At 44.2% G+C, this 16,081-nt stretch overlaps 1 protein-coding gene across 2 annotated transcripts in view; it reads left to right on the top strand.

Moving 5' to 3' along the window:
- Window positions 1–16,081, top strand: part of CACNA2D2 (calcium voltage-gated channel auxiliary subunit alpha2delta 2) — a 2,156,122-nt gene that overhangs the window by 1,925,785 nt on the left and 214,256 nt on the right. For both annotated transcript variants that reach the window (XM_069644058.1, XM_069644057.1), the window contains one exon: window positions 14,065–14,125. In XM_069644058.1, coding sequence (XP_069500159.1) covers window positions 14,065–14,125 — 61 coding nt within the window. The remainder of the gene's footprint in view (window positions 1–14,064; window positions 14,126–16,081) is intronic.

The following is a 16,081-nucleotide window of genomic DNA, read 5'->3' as shown; positions in this document are numbered from 1 at the left end:
GGACGAGGGGGGCGCCCCTCCAAATAGTCCCCCATGGTCCTTAAGGGTGATTCTCCTGGGTACTGGGTCAGCCCGAGTAGCCCCCAGCCTCTGCCATGCCTCACCTGGGGGCAGGCTCTCCTGCTCTCCTCTCCCACTCCGGACCGATGACAGTACCACTGCCGCTTGGTAGAGTCAGCCCGCCGTAAGGACCGGCTCACACGTAGGTGACATGCAGTAGAGGAGAATCGGTCACGCTCCACTGCAGTAGTCCGGCTCCCCTCGTCCTCCCTTCAACTCCTGCCTCTGATTACGGCCCACACGCCTTCCTCGGCTCCTTTGGCGCTGCAGCCCCCTCCTTCGCCTGCTTCCCAGCACAGCACCGCAGCTCCACTCTCTGCGCTTCTCTCTGCCGATGGCCACCCTTCTGGACTGCGGAGGGGCACAATCCAATACCGCCAGACCACCGGGGAGGGGAATCAACGCCTGGCTATGTGCCTTATCTGGCTGAGTGCTGCGAGGGCTGCTGCCCATACTGGTGATCCGGCGCCTGGTCTGCGCGCAGCCCTGGTCTCCTCGCGGGCCATCACCAAAGATATAGAGTTGCCAGGCACTGGACTTCCTCCGTAGTCTAGCCCCAATGTCGCAGTGAGGTGCTTTATTATAGCGGCCCGGCGGGAGAGACTTCTACTCACGTCTCCTCGCAGCGGCCGCCATCTTAGAATGTCAACTCCTCCATGCGTTTCTCATTTAAGATCGCTTTGATGCTGAATGCATACACAAATTAAATCTGTTGTACTAAAACACTCCTTCACTCCTTTTATGAATAACCTGAACATATTGTTTGTATTTATAGGGATAAGGGAGATAATCTACACTTGGGACTCCAACCAATCGAATACAAATGTGTTTAGAATGTCTCCTTTACATGTCAGTGGGATGATCATTTAGAGGCTCTAGACCTCAGCTGACCTCATATCCATTGAGCACAAGAAATAACCCTGCCACTGAGCCTCTGTATCGGGTAGCACATCACATACTACTCACCTTAGCATTCTTTAAGATTTCTGGCAGAGTCAATTAAAGTGAACTCCCAATTAAATCTTTAGCTAGAAGATCCACAAACAGGTGAGAAATGTTGATGACACAACTTTTCTAAAGCAGGATTGTGTGTGTTGGCGAGTTTATTTCATAAATGTATCCAATATGTCTTTTGGGGCTTTGAGAGTCATTGTGTAATCACATTTTGAGGGTGACACACACATAGAGCTATATTAGCATATAAGGTATTCCGTCATTCACTAATATTTTTATCTTGAATGTACATCATGACTACTTTCTATAACCTCTGATATAAAGTAACATGCAGGGTGACTCAAAATATCTGCAACAAAATAACTGCTGCGAGACAATAAAAGCTCTAACATAGAAGTATGCTAAAACAAATCTGTGATATTTCTGTGATACTAATCAATTGGGTAATACATAATAGACTATTCACTGAACAGAAAATATGCCTTGGTGACAGAGCTATAGGAGGAACAACAGTACCTGGTGCACAATAGAAAATGTTCAATGTAAATGTAAGCAAAGAAGTGGACACGAAAGAAAACTCTTGAACTTTTGCTTTAACTCTTCTCCAGTGAATGTCTTAAACTGGGTCAATCCGAGGTTCTGAGTGTTTATAAAAGAGTCGACATTTACAAAATGGGATGAATGTAATACACATTTTTAAAATCAGGTAAGATGGCGGTAAGAGATCTTAAACAGAGAATAGATTGTGCGAAGACATTTGGAACACAGTTGATGGTGGGAATGCGTACCTTTAAATGTTGACCAAAACTATAGTGTGTAGAAAAAACACAGTTGAGTGCTTTAAATGATGTGCAGAATGGGGCAGAGAACTTGGTAGGTGGCCTACAACAAATTGAGAGATCCAAAAAAAAGACATAGTGAGAATGCAACCTTGGAAGAGATCTTAGAGGTTGGTTTTCAGTCCACCCCGGCTTCCTCTATGCCTATGAGGTTTCTGCTGCCCCTTATGTGGGTTACAATGATGGAAAAGTGTGATTGGTGGTGCCTTTTGATACTCTGTGGGAATACTCGACAGGATATCAAGACGGTGAAACGGTTTGTGGGGGACACCTTCCTCGAACCATGCAGCCCTGTTCTCTCCAATTTGAGTTGTCCACTCCTAGTAACCCTGTAATGGACATGCTGATAAAACAATAAGTAATGTTTTGTACTCCTCTTCCTTCTCTCCTTTCATTGGCTTGTATCCAGACCTTCCCACTGTAACAGTCCTATCCGAAAGGAACAGTCCAACCAATGGCTTCGCTGCATCTGCTCGCTGTGCTGTACAAGGCATTGTGGGAAGAAGGGGGTGCTCAATCTTTATTTAAAGAAATCAGTGGATACGTTTATTGTTGACATTTGCACCTTCCTTTCACATTCATGTTGGATTGGCAAATTCAAAAGAAGCACACAAAAATCTTAATAGTTTGATGCGCAACTGGGTGGGTTAGTGCTTACGTGGAAATTCCCATATGAAAAAGTTGAAAGTGTCTGAGATGAATATAGTTAGGTACATGGTATAGGAAGATTGTTTAGGGTAATTAGATTTTTGTCAGCATTTTAATTAAACAACTCTTTGGCCCTTAGTGTATAAATAAGCTTTCAAAGGCTAATTGCTAGGTCCGATCGACCTAGAAAGAGTTATTGTCTCTCCCTTTGTGCCTCACCCGTGACCTCCTATTTATTTGAATTTTTATTCTTGCACGCCCACAACTTTCTCTTTTGTGCTTTCGTTAGCCCACTATTTGCGTTATTCCTTGACACTGGGTACCCATCATGTTACCAAATATATTGGGTAAAATAATTGGAAACAGTTCTTTTTTTTTTTAAAAGTGTCTTTGTGTGATTGTGTCCACCATATTGGAAACACCAATGAGAAGCTTTAACCACCACTGGGATCCTCCACACTACTCTTGCCACATGCGCAAGCATCCACACCACTGTCCGTGGCTGTTTTACCTACAGCCTTGCAGACCGTGACCAAGTCATACCAATGGAATTCTCCCATTTCCAGCACCACCAGCTGCAACCTATGGACTCTGCCCAATCTCCAATCATTAGTCTATTCATGGAGCCTTTGAGAGTGTCCCGTCACAACAAAATGTTTCATCATCCTTTCCGAGTGTGCAGCTGGCATTCAGTTTTATATTGAGGTCCCCTCTTCGCGTCAATACTGCGGGCAAATCTAATGGTATAAGAATCTGTTCTGATCAAGCAGTTGATGTCTCCTGATCGCCACCCCCACGACGGTGCCTCTCAAAGTAAATGAAATGTATCTTCAATTGCTCACCAACTCTTCTGCTTCTCAACCCCTGTGTAGAAATTGGCATGGGTCTCTTCCGGGAGTACCCTCTTTTGCTTCTATTGTGGCCTTCTTGATTTATTCTGTGAAAAAAATTGTATTTTCTCTTTTTGCCTGCACTCTCTTTTGTGAAGGGCCTAGTGTGGTAATGGCCCCACAGCTCTTGGTAATGGCCCTTCCTTCAGGGGGATCATTAGCGTAGGATGGCTGGCCGTTGCTAGTATGTCCTACCTCCAAAGTAATTATTAGATAAATGACATTTCTGAAGTAAAAGATGTTCTGCCACTATCAATCCAATTCTGGACGACTTCCAAATACTTCAAGTTCAAACCAACAAGGACAGAATGTGTTCTCCTAACCAATTGAAATCCAGAAAGATGAAACCAATCACAGCTTCACTATAAATGACCTCCATTGGTTTCACCCCAATTTAGAGTCTTTGGGATTTCTCATTGACTTAAAACTCTCCCTGAAACATCCCATCCATATAAAATTCCATATCCTGTTGAATCCACTCTCTCATTGAAATAAAAATCTTTCTCGGTACCCTTAAGCAATACAGGACCTCTTATATTCCCTCCTCACAGGCCTCCATCTTGCTCCCCTTCCAGATTAAAGGTCTGCATGCTACCGCTTTGCTCTTCACTTGCTGCATATCGCCAATAATGCTCTCTCGCTCTCTCTCTCTCTGTCTCTCTCTCTCTCTCCCTCTCTCTTTCTCTTTCTCTCTCTCTTTCGCTTTCTCTTTCTCTCTCTCTTTCTCTCTCTTTTTCTTTCTCTCTCTCTTTCACTTTCACTTTCTTTCTCTCTCACTTTCTCGTGCTTTCTTTCTTTCTCTTTCTCTTTCTCTTTCTCTCTCTCGCGCTCTTTTTCTTTCTCTTTCTCTCTTTCTCTTTCTCTATCTTTCTTTCTCTTTCTCTCTCTCTTACTCTCGCTCTTTCTCTCTCTCGCTTTCTCTCTCTCTCCATCCCTTTCTCTTTTTCTCTCTCTCTCTATTCCTCTTTCTCTTTCTCGCTCTTTCTCTTTCTCTCTCTCTCCCTCCCTTTCTCTTTCTCTCTCTTTTTCTCTCTTTCTCTTTATCTTTCTCTCTCTCTCTCTCTCTCTCTATTCCTCTTTCTCTTTCTCTCTCTCTTTCGCTTTCTCTTTCTCTCTCTCTTTCTCTCTCTTTTTCTTTCTCTCTCTCTCTTTCACTTTCACTTTCTCTCTCACTTTCTCGTGCTTTCTTTCTCTTTCTCTTTCTCTTTCTCTTTCTTTCTCTCGCTCTTTTTCTTTCTCTTTATCTTTCTTTCTCTTTCTCTCTCTCTTACTCTCGCTCTTTCTCTCTCTCGCTTTCTCTCTCTCTCCCTCCCTTTCTCTTTCTCTCTCTTTTTCTCTCTCTCTCTTTCTCTTTATCTTTCTCTCTCTCTCTCTCTCTCTATTTCTCTTTCTCTTTCTCGCTCTTTCTCTTTCTCTCTCTCTCCCGTCTACCTCTCAATGCCTCCATCCTCCTTCAAGACCAGATCCATCACCTCCAAGGCCCTCCTCACAAGGAAACCCACGTACTGTGCTTACACATAAAACCTCTCGAGCGGATCCAAAGCAAGTGGAATCCATGCGTTCACCAGACCAGAGAGCCATCTTTTAACACAGGCTTCCGCCTAAGGTAGTGATTCTTATGGGGGTAACACTGGGAGATTCACACGGGTTTCGACCACTAAACGTGCACTTGATGGAGAAGGACGAATCTTTATTCTCCTGGTTGGAAAACCTCCCTAGTGACATTTCCATCTTCTTTGAAAAATAGGTGTTCTTAAAAACATGTTATGGGTATTTCTTAAGATGCTCAAAAGCACTGGAAAGAGTCTGTATTTGTGGAACATTGCAGAGTCTTTCTCAGTGTATCTTGGACTTGGCCGGGTTGCCTTTTTCAACCAATGACTGACAACTAATACCCACCCCATGGTTCAGTTTTTCATCGTAGCCCATGTGCAGTGTTGTTGCTTTCTCTACTTCTGAATTAAGCACTTTTGCCATTTGATTGGTCCTGCTTTTGATTGGTGATTTAAGAGCATCCCACATGCGCTACCCAACTCTTCTTTGCCCTCGAAGCTCTTGTTTGCTCATTCCTGAAATCCCCAGGTACTGGGCCTCACTGTGGTGGTGAGGTAAAAATGTTGGTAAATGTTGGTCATTACATTGCATTAGCACCACCTTACCACCACATAACTACACCATTACCAGCCAAGACAGCGGATTGGCCACTGAGGAGCTTAGTCTCCTGCAGTACTGACGAGTCGCTGGATACTTCAGTATGCTACTTAGCTCCTACCTTTTATTCTTTATTTTGTTTAATTAGATAACATCCTTTGTGTTCCTCTAGGCAACGGGGCTACCCGCTGCTTAGCACATGACTGGGAGCTCCATTACCTGCACGCACGATAATTTATTTATTTTAATCTTTTATTTAAATGTATTTTATTTCCTTGTAGCCAGAATTGCTGGCTGAGGGTGCCTGGCCTCATGGCACTCTGAATCTCGTCTCGGGTGGTGGTGGTGGTGCTGCTTTCTTTTCTTCCTTGCATGCACCGACTGCCTGAGTCTGCCTTCCTGCTCCATTAGCCAAGACAAAGGGTTGACTAAGGTAATACCATGTGCCCCTTAATTGGAAAGGATTACCCAACAGCGCAGTGGTCAGGTGGAGCGGGAGAGGGCCTCACGCACCGAAGTTGTGCTAAAGTCATGCCCGTCTGTGACTGTCCGGGCTACAGATGGGCAAGAAGCATTTACTTCTCTGTAGAATTATCTTGGACCTAGAACCGGCTAATGCGTTATTTCCTCAGGGGTGGGATGGGCCTATTGTTAGCACTAAGCATGTGAATGCTGATGATTGTGGTTTGAATGCCATGCTGCTGAACACAAGATCTTTGCAGGCTCACACCCTCTCAATAAATTCCTTGTTGAGTAGCTGATCCCCAGATTTCCCATTCTTAACGGAAACCCGTGTGACATAATCTTCAGCTCCCACACTGATGCATGCTCTTCCGCCTGAGGATAAGATACTTCATCTTGATCATCAATCCGCGCATCCTGGCGGAGAGGTGGCAATAATTTTTAAAGCCAACTAGGAGATCTCGCAAATCAAACTAGTTCACCTAGTTCCCATGCAGGCGCTGCTGGTATGACTGGTGGTATCAACCTCATGGTATTTTCTGCTTTGTTACAGACCCCCTGGGTCTGCTACCACGTTACTTGACCCATTTGTGAGTCTTGTAGACCTGTGATCTTGGGTGATTTTAATGTCAAATGTAACTCCCTGAGACCTCTAATTGTTAGCCACTTTTTTGATGGCATGTTGGATATGGGTCTTTATCAAATAATAGTAGAAGCCACTCGTACATTAGGCAACGCACTAGATTTACTATTTGCTAAGTCTGATGACCTGAGGATCTTGTCCATTGAGCCCGTACTAGGGTCAGTTCACTATCTGGTTTCATTTCACTTTCAAATTCCTAAACCGCCTCCTAAAATCTCCCTACCTAATGCCCTACGTCGGAAGTGGCGTGGGGCCGATCTGGAGACACTAGTTGCGCTTGTGAACACCAGTTGTCGTTCCACATCAGCAGTTGACTTCTCGCTGCTCACTAGCTCTTTGCAAAGAGCAGCAGACACAGTGGCCCCTTTGAAGAGCGTTCAGATTCGCAAGCGTCTATCAGAGCTGTGGTTCCCCGATGAGCTTAAGGCTGCTCGGCTTGCCCTGAGACAGGGGGAGTGAAAGTGGTGTACTGCCTATGGAGAAGCATATAAATAGCATTTAAACAATGCAGTAGGGTTTATCATAAGATTTTCTTGCTCGGATTCGGCCAACCCAGTGATTCCTACTCCGGAATTCTGTGATGTATTGGCTAACTACTTTACCAGTAAAATTGAAACAATTCCTTCTAATATTAAAGCAAGCTCTGGAGGTATTGATCTGGTGGTCAAACCCTGGTAGGTGACAGTGCTTGAGCCTCGCTCTACTTGGGCGCAGTTTCCTTTGTTTTCTGAAGAGGTTATTAGTAAGGCCATTGAGCACCTGAAGTCAGAATCCCCTTCGGATCCTGTTCCTCTCACGATCCTGAAAGATATTTCGTCTGGAATTCTACCTTGGATTTGTGTAGTAGTTAATGTCTCCTCTCAGAAGTGTCACATTCCTGCAAGTTAAAACGAGTGACTGTCATTCCCCTGATTAAAAAGCCATCCCTTGACCCCTCAATCCCTTCCAGGTGTCAGCCTATCTCTCTTCTGCCTTTCTTCATGACGCTATTGTCCTCTTTCTTTGAGTCTTCTGAATTCTTTGACCCCTTCCAGTCAGACTTTTGGCTGAGGCACGAAGAGTGTCTTGGTCTGAGTGATGGACGATATGACCAGACTTGTTAATAAAGGCAGTGTCGGGGCTCTGATATTATTAGATCAGTCGGCGGCTTGTGACACTGTCGACCATTCAATCCTGCAGTACCGACAAAATTCTGCTGGCTTAGAGGGAACCGTCCTGGCCTGGTTCTCATCCTTCCTGGCTGACAAGGGCCAGATTATTTCTCTGTCTCCTTTTCTTTCTTCCCCCTCCTCACTTTCCTGTGGTGTCCCGCAAGGGTCTGCCTTAACCCAATACTTTTTAACAAGTACATTCAGCCTCTTCTGGGTGGCATCCGCTCCTACGGCCTCAGGTGCTATTCATATGCCGACGACACACAGATCCTGGTCCGATTACATCTTGACCAGGCGGAGATGTTGGCATGATTGTGCCAGTGCATGGGGGCTGTGGGGATTTGGGGATTTGGATGGACAAGAATTGCTGAAGCTCAATGGGGACAATTCGGAAGTGTTGGTGGTGGGTGCACCAGTGGGAATGTCACTTTGTGTCCCTGCTTTCTGGCCTTCATCACTAGGCAACCTTCCTGCCCCAGTCTCTATAGTGAAAAATCTGGGGGTGACACACTCAGCTGCTCTGACAGGTGGCGGCAGTCTGCAAATAAGGGCATTTCCAACTCAGGATTCTGTGTAAGGTGCTCCCTTTTATTCCTACCCATCTCTGTCCACCTGTAGCCGCTGCCCTTATTCTTAGCCATATAGACTACTGTAATTCACTCTATCTAGCTCAGCCAAAGGGTCTGATTCAGCATCTACAGCGGGTGGCTGCATGGGTGGCTACTGGCTTCCTTTTGGTGCCCATATCACCCTCACCACACGACTCTTGCATTGGCTCCCGGTGTCCAAGCGCTTTGACTTCATATCATTGTGTTAGGTTCACCGTGCCCTGGTGGGTGTGGGTGCCGGTTATCTATGGGACAAGTGTGTCTGCTACTGCCCGACACGTGACTTGTGCTCACGGACAGCGGGCCTTTTGTTGGTGCTCACCCATGGGCATGCCAGGTTGGGGGGCCGAGCCTTTTTGGTGGGAGTGGCCCAATTGTGGAACACACTGCCACCCGCATTAAAGCAGATTATGGACCATCTTGAATTTAGGTGGTCTCTTAAAACCTTTCTATTTTAAATCAAAATGAGTTGGTCCATATCGTGGTTTCCCAGTGCCAAGATGCTTTTAGGCGTTAGAGCGCTATATAAATGTTTATAACATAACATAACATTACCATGGGGTTTGGAGGTGAAGTGAGGGAGCTACTTGCAGAAGATTTCTAGAGGTAAATCCTCCACTTTGCATCCTTAAATCAGCAGTTTTACTGCAGCTGAATTACTGTTCGCAATACATTCACCAAAATCCCGATGGGGTCTATAGCTTGAGACAGGTAATTACATCATTGTGCCACCATTTGTAATCTCTTGGTAGTTCCATAGGACCGACTGGCGGCAAGGGTAATACGTTTTGTAAGTAAATCCACAGATTTTCTGCTAACTTGTAATAATCCCAATTGTTTGAGGTACAACTTGGATATAATGAAACAGTTGAGGTCTGTGCTCCAATAGATGGGCTACATTCTTCATCAATGCGCAAAATTGCCTTTGGGTAACAGTTGATCTGGAACTAAAGCTAAAAGTTGCCACCTCGTGACTCCACCAACTTGGTCATTGCTTTGCGACTGTTGCAACAACCCAGAGGCATATTGGATCTGGGATACTCTTGAGTCCACATGATTTCCAAATATCTAATATAGCTTTGGTTTTCCCTCTTTCCGTTTGGAGCCGATAGTGGTGAATTTTGGGACATGCAAGTTTTTCCTGAAATCTCAGAATAGATTCAGCCTGGGGAGCCGAGCAGTCAGGCAGAGAGCCAGTGGCTTTGGAATATTGACTTGTCTCTTCAGAGGTGGATGAATGTCTTTGACTTAAATATTTTCTACACCCGGGTTTAATGATTAGTGGTGGCACTAGTTTGACAAATTAGATCTTTTACCAACAATTGGTTCACACAAATCCACTGCAGAGGTTGTATTCCATTTAGTAGTGAGGTTTAAGCCAAACTCCACGCCTGCTACTATTATGAGGATTTGCAGGTAGTTTACTGTCAGTGAGAGATGCTACTACCTTTTAGAATGTGCCTTTCTAATGAGGCCTATCCTCTGTAGGAACAGTACCTGCTGACTAGAAGTCTGTGGGATTGGGACGGTTGGCGGGTTCCTCTACACGGTTGCTGTTCAGTTGCTGGGGATGCCTTGCTGTCCACTATTGGGTACCCACCACCTGTTTGTAGTGCCATCCATTAGCAGGCTGTGGTCACCCCAGCCCCAAATTCTGGATATGAGTATAAGATCAGGAGCCTTTCCTCAGGCGTACCCGGAACCAAAAATCAAATGATGTAGAGACTGCAGAGGGACCCTGGAGGACTATCACTGAAATGTACATTTGCTAAGCCAATCCGCTGTCTGGTGAAGCTCTGTCTCTTCTAGCCCTCATTCCTGCTCTCCTGTCCTTGCGTCCTTGCCTACTGGAACTCAGAGAGTGTCTGGACCTGGATCACGCCTGCTTCCACAAGGTCGAGAGCAATGTGGGCATCCTCGTCATGGGGCTGGAACCTCGTTGACTGCTGGTGCAGCCTTCTCTCCGAAAGAGGGAAGTCTCCTACAGCTGGAGCTCACTGGCCCTGTCTCCTCATGCCTACTGACCATTGACAAGGTCCTTTCAACTGCTTACATCACATGCTGTCTCTTCAAGTTCTTGCCTCATTACAGAGGCCCTTCTTCATTAGAATCTTTCGGATACTGGAATCAGAGATCATAACTGCCACTTGGCCAGACCCAAACATGACATCAAAGGCAACTCCTGTACCCGGGAACCAAGCACCGAATTTGCAGTGACCAATCGTGAGGACAGTTGTCCCCAATGGCTCTCATTTACACGGAGGAGCTGTTTTATTCATACAGCATTCGAGGGGCTAGGGTGGGTACACTTTCTGGTGGAACCCGAGTCTGGAAATGCCTCGCGTGGTCCTCTTGGTCACTGGGATGGGTAATTGCCCTTTCCCTTCAAGGGAAATCTGGCTTCACTTTATTATAAACTATTGCACTGGCTCTAGGACTACAGTTTGCATCAAGCCCCTTTATTCTGTGTTGAAGAACTGTAAGTATTGTTATGGAGTAACTTTTAAGTATCCAGGAAATGGCTTACCTTCCTGAACTGTGAAAACATTAATATTAGGATAGGCATTGGACTGATGAAGGTTAGTTCCATTGTGCTGGTTTGCTTTGTAAATCAAATAAGGCCTTTGTAAGTTTCCCAACAGCCATTTGGGACACCATGCTGGGTTTGATACATCTTTAGATATTGGTGTTTTACCTTTTTACTTTTTTTTGACTAATGAAAAAGTTAATAAATTAATCCTTGCTAAAATCTGGTGAGTGTTGATTGTAGTTTGCATCAAACCCACAATCCACTGAGTCTCGGCCTATCGGCTCGTTTGCGTTACCAACAGAGAGTTAGTTTGAGACTTTTGTGTCAAATGTTTGCAGGTCCACTAAGGTTTGCTTCCCGGAACCCTACACCACTAGTCGTTCTGAAAATCCTCCTAGCACACACCATTCAAATGTTTCCAGCACACAAAGAAGTAATCATGGCAGCCATGTGAAAGGAACACACCTCTAGACAGATGGTCATTTAAACTAAATTCCTGCATAGCACAAGAACAAAGTAAAATACAGGGGATCCAAAACTGTAAAAAAGGCAAATGTACTGTAGTAGATGAAAGCTGGAGACTAGCCCACCGAGCCACTGGCAATAGTAGTTCTTGCAGGGGGGCAGAAGTGACCTCGCTCTTCTTAACCTGGCAGTGTAGCCTCTTATGTATATGTCAGAATCTGCATGAGGGCCAGTCATTCTAATGTAGAGAATGCTCCCTCCTCCTACCCTTCCCTGTGATGGTGGGAAGGAATCTCTAGGTCGCTGTAAGTAGACACACCTGTTCTATTTTGAGCAGGTATTGGAAAGAGGATCCAGGTTCCTGTAGATGTTTCCTTGCAAGGTACTCCAGGTATCAGAGTACTGTTCCCTCTGTATTCAGGGTCGCTTAGCATCAGGAGAGCCAGGTCTCTTATTGGGGACAAGAGTCCTCTGTGCGCAATCTGATCAACCCTATTCTTAGAAAAGGTGAATATGGTTATGAAGCCAGTTTACAGATGGAATGTACCACTCTTTGATCAACATGCATGCACAGAACTCGGTGATGTGAGATATGGATTCCTCCAGCAGAGTCGTGACAGGACCCTCACACTGCTGCACGTGCCCCAGCTCACCTTTACAAATGCCAGCTTCTACGTGTGCCAATTCTCTTTGGGAAAACCTGTCGCCTTTAAGAAGTGGCATAGACAAGTCTCCGGATAGCTTCCATGCTAAAATGGGTGGTCTCTTTGTGCACTGAGCTTGTTATGGGGAGTCTCGGGAGGATAGCTCAGGGGCAACATACTCACCTTGGAAGCAAGACAACAAGGAGCACCACAGGTTTGATCCCCAGGTCCGCGCTTAGAAACCTCTGGGTATTAAGCACGTTATAAATAACCTATCATATCATATCATATATCATATGAGAGCTTTTGTAACTAAAGGTTTTACTGATCAGAACATGCACAACTTAATGGAAAGTTCATTAACCGTAGCGTTACCTTCTGACTTTATGGACAGTTACAGGTTTCTGTTTTTATCTTATAATGATTTGGGGATGAATGATTTGATAACTTACAGATGAGCAGACATGTCAGAGGGGCACAGAGCAGAGGTGGAGGGGCAGCAGGAAGGCACACAGAGCACGCGCTGGTTGAGAAAGCCATCTGGATCCTGGGAGCTGCAATTCAATCATTGTCACATTCCAGGGATCCTAAAGATAAATGTTACTTTCCAGGTGCTTGTAGGTAATGTCTTCTACTTTCAGTAAAATCTCTTTCACCTAACTTCAACTGCACATAAAAGATCAACCTCAGTATGTGGTTTTCCTTCTGACTATCCTAGGCAAGTCATTGTGGATAGTTCCTCTAGTAATTGTTGCCCCACTAGGTTTCAAATCTCAACCAGACACCACTGTTTTTGCTTTTGCCGATTGTCGATGGGGCAGGATTGAACAAAGAGAACTGGATGTTTTTCTTTTTTAGAGGATGGCCCCTACCACTTAACGGCTAGGGTGGGCGGAGCCTACAAGGATTCCTTGTGGGAATTAAGGAAGACCATACACGCCTTAGCACTTAAGGCATTTTAAAATTCTGAGATTTCTGTGACCCAATACTCGCAAGGCTCACCAATGTAGAGTAAAGTTAGCTGTGCATCGATCCCAAAACGTCCCATCGATCTCCAACATACTCTTCACTATTCAGAGCTGGAGGAAGAGAAGGGGGAGGGGAGTAATCATAGATTTGTCGTGGAAGAGGAAGGAAATGTCCCACTTCATTTCACGTCAGAGTGACCGTAGTAGACAGATCGACGAATGGGTGTGCTAGCGTTCAATAATGATCGGGGTAATGGGAGATGGTGGAACCGAGAGGAGTGGTGTTTTAGCGTGTAACCTGGAGAGAAGTCGGGAATGAGGCGTGGCCCATTTAGAAATCGGAGCAGCCATGTGATATGGAGTGCGTACAGGCACAAATGTCTCCAACCGTCAGAAAATGTGGTTTCTTGTTTGTGTTTTGTGTCTTTCCACTAAGTTCAGACTTACTACTGGGCGGCAGCAACCCCACAATGCACTGCTTTCCAGATGGACTGCTCTCAAAAGCCTTTGGTTGGACTGTCTTCAAACAGGACACCCCCACACCTTCACCCGGATTGGCCATGTCGATGCCTGAAAAATATGATTTGATTTTTTTTAACAATCAAAAGCAATTGTTTGAATAATGTCGTTTCACCCGCTGACAAAGCATGTGGTTAATTATTTTCATGAGATTTCCTTTTTGTCGATGTAATAAGAGAGAGATCACATACCACTAACATGCATATATATAAAAACAAACATTTCCATTTATATATATATATATATATATATGTGTGTGTACGTGTGTATATGTAAATATACAATTTATATTGATACATATACAAAATGTAAAAACGTGTATTTCATTTCTGGATGTAAAAAGTGCAACAAACAAACTGTTGTAAATTTATTGGCTACAAGGTCCTAGAGATGCTGCCTCGGGCAGAAATATTGTTTTTCTCTCTTGTTAAAAAAGATAAGAAAAGAAAACTGTTTGGGACCTGCGCTCTGCCTGCGAGCGGGTCTCTCGTTTCTTAACCCCCTGCCGGATAATCTTACCTTTCTGTTGCAGATTTTGAATCCCTGTTGCCCACCAGCTTTGAGTCCGAGGGACATGTGTTCATAGCTCCCAGGTAGCTTTGCGTGTGAGCTTGCTGAGGTGTTTATTTCCAAGCCGCTCTGTGTCTCACCCGCCATCTTCTCTGCTATCCTATGTTACTTGTTTTTTTGTGTTTCTCTCGTTCATCCAGCACTACTAACCACCTCTCCAAATGCTGTGCTGCAAAACACCCCCAAAACAAAAGATCTCTGCTCACAACCTACTTAGGCACCACACAACCTTTACCCTCTGCCAGGCAGCTACCTGCCTACTTTGTTCAACTCTCGTAGCTTTCTTTGAGAAACCCATCCACTCCTTCAGTGGTATTCACCCTGTCACTCATGTATCCTCTCATCTTTCATTAATCAACAAATCCACTCGCCATCCCCAAGACTGACTTTTGTAGTCTGCTTTTACAGGTCTTTGTTAAAAACTTTAAAAGTCAAGCTGGATAACTTTCATGAACTGATTCTAGAACAAATTCCCCAATTTACAAAACAATTACAACATTGTTAATAACATTGTCGACTCAATACTACCAGCCCCCCTTACAGGCCACATCAAACAAGCAGCAACCTGGCATCCTTCTATAAACAACCCATGATAGAAATGAAGGGATGCCCCCATTCCCTGCCCTAACTATCCACCCATCTCTTTTCCAAAACTCCTCCGTGAATCACCTGCCCCTGCAAAAAAATATAAAAAAATATTGGTTAAAAAATATCCCTTCAATTATACAATCAAACCTATTCCATGTTCTTGTAAATGACCTTACCAGCGTCAACAATGTTTTGGACATTGCTAGTTGATTCGCTACTACAGGCACACCTCTTTTTACTTAGTAATTAAAAAAATTCCCTATATTTTTTATTTATTTAATGTATGTTCATTTACTAACCCTAAACAGTGCTTTTAGGAATTGGGACGTTTGTTCACGTTTTATAAATGTAGAAAAAAATATAGACTCCAATTTATCCAGGGTCTATAGTGCACTTTGCAAGTTATTGTCATTAAGCGGATCAGTGCGGTAACAGTCTGCATTTTCCTTGCTATTTACACCGATTTTCTTAACTTTTTTAATTTTAATATATCTTCATTTTAAAAAGGGCATTAAGTAAATCGGTTCCCTTTTTTTATCTATTTTACGAAAAAGTAACATTATCTTCTAATTTTTACCAGGCTATGCACAAAACTCTTATTATAATAATAAAAATAGTTTTGAAAAAACTAGAAAAATAAGCTTTTTTAACCTTTGCCTAAGATTAGGGATTTTCCATCATTTGTATGCACTTCTACCTACTTCTAAGGCCTGAATATCTCTACATTTGTGTTACTCCATCTTACTCTATATTTATATCACTCAACATTTCCTGATCGATATTTATTACTCAATCAAAATGAACTAGAAATGAAGACCTTCACGACTCTCTTTTCAGCTCATTCACTCGTTTTACTTTTGCCTTTAGCCACTATTCCCTTGTCTTTCCACAAATCTGCTTGCCCACTAACTAGTCTCTTGAGCAATTACCTATCAAGGTTCTGCCATTACAGGACACATGTTCTTGTTCCACTCTCTCACTATTTAATATGCACTCTATCGGACTAATTCTTTTTTATTGTGGACCATTTTGCTATTCACACGAAAATACTCTTGCTGACCCTTGAAACTGTGTTCCCCAACACTTGCCACCAAGGTCTTTTTGTTGCCCCATCTCACCAGTGCTTCCTCGGCTCTGATGACTTTGGATCCGCTCACTGGGCATCTCTCCTTCTAATTATGCCAACCCGCTTAATATACCAAAGCCAACGTGGGTGATTCCAGCCGTTAATTGTCCCATTCATTCACTACCTACCAGCACCCTTTCTGTCCTTTCAGTGACTGCCTTATGACTCACCTACAGACTTGCTGTTGCACTTGCCCACAAGTTGCCCCCTTTGCGTATGTTCCACTCTCCTTTTAGTTCTCCTACCTTTGATTCTTGCCCAATTT

This window comes from Ambystoma mexicanum, chromosome 2p (genome assembly GCF_040938575.1).
Source record: "Ambystoma mexicanum isolate Mex_15411 chromosome 2p, UKY_AmexF1_1, whole genome shotgun sequence".
Classification (NCBI taxonomy): Eukaryota; Metazoa; Chordata; class Amphibia; order Caudata; family Ambystomatidae; genus Ambystoma; species Ambystoma mexicanum.
Note: the sequence above shows the minus strand (reverse complement) of the source record. Positions and strands in the feature narration are given on the sequence as shown.